General features: G+C 41.8%; 1 protein-coding gene across 1 annotated transcript; it reads right to left on the bottom strand.

The window, feature by feature from the left end:
* Positions 1-5,689: 5,689 nt before the first annotated feature.
* Positions 5,690-6,631, bottom strand: LOC114637310 (olfactory receptor 2D2-like). The gene has a single exon (XM_028785549.1). It carries the CDS (start codon positions 6,629-6,631, stop codon positions 5,690-5,692), a length of 942 nt encoding a protein of 313 aa, XP_028641382.1.
* Positions 6,632-7,350: the final 719 nt, after the last annotated feature.

Raw genomic sequence — 7,350 nt, 5'->3', positions numbered from 1 at the left:
ACTCTAAAAACAATGTCTATTTTCTTTTCTCAGTGATAATCTATTATATTTTTGATGTAAGTTTTCATTTGTTTGCTTTTTGGCCAGAGATGTGATTTACAGATGTTTTGCCTTAGTCTCTGCTCTGCCCTTTCACTTTCTTAAGGGTAGATATTTCTCCCCTTTCATGGAGTAATATTTTAATTTTGATGAAGTCCACACAGGTATCAGTTTTTTTAAATATGGGATTATGTTTGATGTAAATGTCTAAAAAAGAATATTTGCTTAAGCCCAAATCATGAAAAATTTCTCTTATTTAAAAAATAAGTTTAATTTTGTGTGTGGTTGTGTATCCTGTTATCCCAGCACTTGGAGACACCATCCAAAAATTTTTGGGTTAAGGACAGCCTGGGCTACACAGTGAGTTCCTGTCTAAAAGAAAAAAAAATCAGTGGAATGTGGTCATGTACATATTTATTCCAGCACGTTAGAGGCAGAGACAGGAAGATCTCTGAGTTCAGGGTTAGCCTGGTCTATATAGTGAGTTCCAGTCCAGCCAGGGCCACATACTGAGACCTGATGACTCCGTGGATAAAGTGCTTTCTGTGCAAGTATGAGGACCTGGGTTTAGATCCGCAGAATGCTCATTATCAAGTCTATAAACGGGAATGGCTTTCATTTGTTCTTTTCTATCTTGCTGCACTGAGATGGACCTCCGGCACTGTTCTGAGTAGGAGCAGTAAGAGAAGTCCCTGGTCTTCCCCTCATCAGTGTGGCATTACAACCTTCCATCATGTTCGCTGCTAGCCAGGGGGTTTGCAGTTGTACTTTATTGTGAGTAGATATTGAATTTTGTCAAATCCCCTTTCTTTCTTTCTTTCTTTCTTTCTTTCTTTCTTTCTTTCTTTCTTTCTTTCTTTCTTTCTTTCTTTCCTTCTTTGGTTTTTTTCGAGACAGGGTTTCTCTGTATAGCCCTGGCTGTCCTGGAACTCACTCTGTAGACCAGGTTGGCCTTGAACTCAGAAATCCTCCTGCCTCTGCCTCCCAAGTGCTGGGATTAAAGGCGTGCACCACCACTGCCTGGCCAAATCCCCTTTCTAATCCAATTGATGCAATTATGTGGCCTTGCCCCTTTAGACTATTAAGATTACGAATGACGTTGGGTTTCTGTATTGCAGAATATAGAAAACTGCAGATTTCTTGAATTTCTAGAATAAAGCACACTTGGCCCTGGTTTATACTTTTTATACACTGCAGACTTGAATTGTGTCTTAATCAGCCGAGGTTGCCGTATAATAACAAGTATGGTAGATTGGTTAAACTGTAGGATTTATTTCTCACTGTTCTGAAGGCTAGAAAGTTCAATATCAAGGTGTTACAAGGTATATCCTGGTCACATCTCCCTTCCTGACTTGCAGATGGCAGTCTTTTTGCCATATCCTCACATGGCCTCTCTTCAAGTGTAAATGTCACCATGAGGGCCCCACCATCATGACTTCAGTCTCAACCTAATTAGCCTGCAGAAGTCTCATCTCCAAATTATGTCACATTGGAGGTTGGAACTTCAACATATAGATTGAGGTTGGGGAGCATAATTTAGATTAAAGAGACATTCTGATCATTTCCTCGTGGTTGAGTTTAGGTACCTCTCATTTTGGCTAAGACATGGTGTTTACACACACAGGGTGACTTGAAGAATTCCCTCCTCTTCACTTCAGTATTTTTATTCTTCATGTTGATGATTTATCTTCTCCTGTCCATTTTGTTAAAAACATAAATTTTATGGATATTTTAAAAGAATTGGCTTTTAATTTATTGTTTTAAAATTACTTTTGTACATAGTTTTATGTCAACTTGACATGAGCTGCAGTCATTAGAACGGAGGGAGCCTTGATTGAGAAAATACCTCTGAAAGATGGAGCTGAAGGCAAGCCTTTGGGACATTTTCCTGATTAGTGATTGATGGGACACAATCCAGCCTATTATGGGTAGTGCCATTTCTGGGCTAGTGGTCCTGGGTTCTACAAAATAAAAAAGTCTGAGCCATGTGGAGCAAGCCAGTAAGCAGCACTCCTCTGTGATCTCTGCATCTGCCCCTGCCTCCAGGTTCCTGCCAGGTCCTTATTTTGACTTCCTTCAGTGATGACTTATGATTTATTATCATTATTTATCATTGTCATTAGTTTGTAGCCTTGTGCACATTAGAGAATTTATATGTTACTAGTCTCTGATGACTAAAAGAATTCCTTATTATCTTTTATGTTGCTGATTTATTGTTTGATCCCATCATGGTTAGAGAACTTTCCTTGGATGGTTGTAATTATTTTAAGATTTTCAGGACTACCCCGTGATATGGTGTATCTTGGCTAATGGTTCCATTTATTCTAGGATTAACATATAATTTATTAGTTAATTAATTAATTAAAATTTATTTTTCACTTTTATGGTCCCAAGGATCATGACAAATTTTATGCTGAGTGTTATGAATGGAATCGTGTCTATCTACACTAACCACACCCCAAATTCATATGGGGGAGTCCCAATTCTTGCTCTCTTTGTCTCATTCATAGACAATGTATCTCTTTAGACAAATTTTCCCCATGTAGTTGAAAATCACCTTTAACTTCTGATCCTCTTGCCTCTTTCACCCGAGTGCTGGGGTTGCAAGGCATGTGCCTGATTTTGTGGAGTGCTGAGAATTGAACCCAGGATTTTATGCATGTTGGGAACACTCTCTACTAACTGAGCTATGTCCCCAACCATTTGTGGACTTTAAAAAAAGAACCTTATATAGACCAAGCTAGCCTCAAACTTGTTTGTGTAGGCTACCTTTGAGATCTCGACCCTACCTTTACTTCTACAGTGCTGGAACCACAGGTATGTGCCACTGTGCCTGTCTAGGACAAGTTTTCATCCCACTTTTCCCATGTTTTTCACCCTGTGGCTCTAATTACATACATGTAAGACCACTATTGATATTATCTCACGTCTCTTGAATGTCATCACTTTAGTTACTTTTCTTGTTTCTGTGACCCAATAACTGAGAAGAAACAATCTAGGGAAGAAGGGTTTGTTTAGGCTCACTGAGTACCATCCATCATGCTGGGAAGGTGTGGTGGCTGACATGGATCAAGGCAGTGGCTGCGGCAGCGGGAGGCCGCTTGTTCACATCTCTGCACACCAGAGACTGTGCTCTGCAGACTGGAGCATGGCCAGGTGACACACATCAAGATCTGCCCTCTACTAACTCATTCTCTCCAAATAGACCCCACTTCCTAAGCGTTTTACTATTCCCCCAAATAGCACCATCAGTTGGGTACCAAATGTTCAAACACATTATTATCCTGTGGAGTATGTTTATACTCAAACATTAACAATCATGTCCTTTCCCCCAGTCTTTTCTCCATCTAGTTTTTCAGTAGATGATTCCTGTTGATGGATCTTGGAGGTCGTCGTTTCTTTCCTCTGCTCTATTCTTTTGCTGATAAAGCAATAGAATAATCTATTCAGTTCTAGCATCTTGCCTTTTATGTCTAGTGCTTCCATTTTAACCCTTTCAAATTAATTAATTCTTAGATCAGTTTTAGGTTAAAAAACCTGAGTAGTGGGAACTTTTTATGTATTCCTCCATCTCCTGTATCATTAGCATCTTGCATGATGCTAATTACTGTTCACAGGAAACAGAGACATGCTGATGGAGAAGGGCTGACTCAGTGGTCCTCTCTAGCTGTTATAAGTTTTACCATATAATTTGAGTCTTGAAATGTATTAATAGTTGCTAATGGTATAACCCCTACCTGTTTATTAGCTGTTTCTTGCTTTTTGTTTGCTTAGCATCATGTGAGTGTTTTCATTGTAGAATAACAACCAAGTGACATTTGACAGCCACATAGGATACTGATATATGCCTGTATCACAGGATGCCACTTTGGCTGCGTATTATGAAGGTGTTTTCAACTCTTTCCACGTTTTCCCTGTTGTGATTCTCATTGTGGAAAGGTTGCTGTTGCTTTTCCTGTTCTTCTGATATCTACTTTCTGAGGTGTCCTAGGAATGGAATAATGAGACTGGAGGTCATGGATAGACACCTTTAATGTCCCTGATACATGATGGCAGTGATCATCTTGCAAAAGATCAATTTATATTCATAGCATCACTCTGAAAGCCCGTATTTTACTGCATTTTGAAGAGTGAGACCAGGGGCTGAAGACCAGTGCTCAGCAGTTAAGAGGCCTCTTGGAGAGGACCTGGGCTTGATGGCTCACAGCCATCTATAACTCCACTTCCAGGGGATGCAATGCCCTCTTCTGGCCCCTAAGGGTACCACATATAAGGGTACCACATAAGTGTTATGCAGACATTCAAGCCCAAGAAACACTCGTATACACAAAGTTAAATAAAGACAAATTTTTAAAAAGAATGAGACCTTTCCTCAAAAATATCAATCAATAAATATTATCTGATGCCAATTTTCTGAAATGTTCATTTTTTAAAAATTTATTTTATTTCACTTATTATACACACACACACACATACCCTGACAGACAGACAGACACACATGTGTAGGAGTCAGTTCTTTCTTGCACCAAGTGGGCTCTGGGGCTAGAGTCGAGTTCTCTGAGTTTCTGCTCAGGCATTTCCCCCTCTTTTTCCTTTATTCTTTTCAGTCACTTTCAGAAGCCAAGAGTATCACAGCTCATTGATGTATGATGGGTCATTGCTCAGTAATGAATAGTAAAAAATTAAATCTAAGAAGTTGGAGAGATGGCTCAGTAGTTAAGAGCACTGGCTGCTCTTGTAGAGGACTTGAGTTTGATTCCCGGCACCTACATGGTGACTCTCAACTGTAACTTCAGTTTCAGGGGGAATCTGATGTCCTCTTCTGGCCTCCATGAGCACTGTATGTATGTGATGCACTCTATACAACATCCATACATGAACAAAATAAATATTTAAAAAGAAGTGTTTGAAAAAGTAACACTTGCTGAAAGAAACTAAAATTTGTTAGGCTCTGTAGTAGGCATTTTCATATATTAACTCATGTGATCACTGCAGCTTCCCTGTGAGGAAGAGTCAGAAAACTCACAGTAGTTAAGTGACTTGCAAAATTCACACACTTAGTAACTGGTAAAATATTATTAATCACTTTTCTTGTTACAGTGACCAAATATTTGACAAGAAGCAACTTAAGGGAGGAGGAGTTTGTTTGGGCTTACACTTTGAAGGGACATAGACTACCATGGTGGGGGGGAGACATGTGTCAGGTAGCTCCATTCAGGCAAGAGTACACAGCCCAGTCTCCTGACATCTTGGTGTAGCAGGACATGGGACCCTGATATAAAAACCAGTGACTCAGTTTCTGTACCCAGTCTTCATCTCCTAAAGGTTCCACAACCTTCCCAGACATTGTTACTAGCAGGGGACAAAGTGTTTAAATACATATGCTTATGAGGGACAGTTCACATTCAAACCCCAACATTGATTCTCCAGCCCTGGTCTCTCTGGCAGTTAATTCCAGGTTCTTGACCTCTGAACCCTTCCTTCATAACCTCCTCAGAAAGTATCACTCAATGTTTAAGCACCTCTTCTTCCCCAACCCGGCATGTATAAAGAGATGTCTTTATGGAGTCTGTATCTTGCATATTTCATGGAAGAGTCCCTGAGAAGATGGCAAGGTAAGTCCTTCTTACAGCTCCCCAGATATTTAGCTTTAAAGCTTCAGAGCCCCACTCCTTCCCACCAATTTAAGGAAAGCATTTTTCACATCCTTGTTCCTTAGACTGTAGATGACAGGGTTAAGGAAGGCTGTGGCAATGTTATAGAAGAGGGCCATTTTCTTGCCACTGTTTGATAAGGATCCAGAGCCAGGACTCATGTACATGATGATGCATGGGATGGCGAACATAGTGACCACAGTGATGTGGGAGGCGCAGGTGGAGAAGGCCTTGATCCTGCCCTGGGTTGAGCGAATCTTCATGATGGCAGTGAAAATGTTAGCATAGACAATGACAATGAGGGAGAGAGGGACCACGATGACATTGAAGCCTGTGATGAAGTCCACCAAATCATTGAGGGATGTGTCTGCACAGGCCAACTTCAGAACAGCGGGGACCTCGCAGAAGTAGTGATCAATTTCATTAGGACCACAATAGGGCAGTCGCATAGCAAAGAAGGTATAGCACAGGCCACCCACCATACCATAGGTGGCACAGATACCCACCACTAGGAGACACGTTCCACGGCTCATGATGACCTTGTACTTCAACGGGTGGCAGATAGCCACATACCTGTCCACAGACATGATGGAGAAAAGCCAAGACTCAGTGACCCCAAAGAGAAGAAAGATGTACATCTGGGCCACACATCTTGTAAAAGAGATGGCTCTCTTCCTGCTGAGGATATGCACCAGCATCTGGGGCACGGTGGTGGTGGTATAGCACATGTCCAGCATGGAGAGGACGCCAATGAAAAAGTACATGGGGGTGTGAAGTCGTGAGTCCTGGTGGATGAGCGTGAGGAGGAGGCTATTGCTCAGGAGAATCAGCAGGTAGAAGACCAGAAAGAAAGCGAAGAGCAGAGGATTGGCCCTGGGGTTGGGGGTGAAGCCCAGCAAAATGAATTCCATCACAGTGGTCTGGTTGAGTTCCTGCATTGTGATCTTTCCTGTTTGAAGAGGTTTCAGACATGTGATTCTCAAAGTATATCAGGAGTGTGCAGGGAGAACCATCAGGAGGCTTCAGATTGGCAAGCGGGGGTACTGAGAAATAGTTCTCACTTGATATTGAGGTTTGGCCAAGGCTTTACTGATGCAAGTGGCAGGGGCAGACCAGGAGAGCTCCATAATGTGCTTTCCATTCTGGCCTGTGTCTAGGATCTATCCACTTCTCCTTCCCACACAGCCCAGTGTTCCTCGGCTACTCTCTTCACTTTCTATTTTGTCTTGGAACTATAGAAGTTGTTAGGTCTTACATGGATAAAGAGTAGGAGCAGGGTTGGGACTTCCCATAATTTGAGTTAAAGGTGTTTGGTTTTGTTTTTTTAAAAATCAGTTAGGATTTAAAAGGTGTGTGTGTGTGTGTGTGTGTGTGTGTGTGTGTGACACATGGAGGTACACACAGAAGCCAGAAGAAGGCAGCATATTCCTTGGAGCTAACATTGCAGGGAGTTGTGAGTCATCCCATGTGGGTGCTGGGAACCAAACTTGTGTCTTCTGTGAAAGCTGCAAGTGTTCTTAACCCCTCACCTACACCCGGTGTTCTAATGTAAGCTGTGGAGTTTGAGGTCATCACACTTGCATGGCAAGCATGTAACTGCTGAGCCCTCCCCATAACCCCTCCACACCCAGTTTTACCTGGCACCATGTGACACCCT

Source organism: Grammomys surdaster, unplaced genomic scaffold (genome assembly GCF_004785775.1).
Source record: "Grammomys surdaster isolate TR1022 unplaced genomic scaffold, NIH_TR_1.0 100, whole genome shotgun sequence".
Taxonomy (NCBI): Eukaryota; Metazoa; Chordata; class Mammalia; order Rodentia; family Muridae; genus Grammomys; species Grammomys surdaster.
Note: the sequence above shows the minus strand (reverse complement) of the source record. Positions and strands in the feature narration are given on the sequence as shown.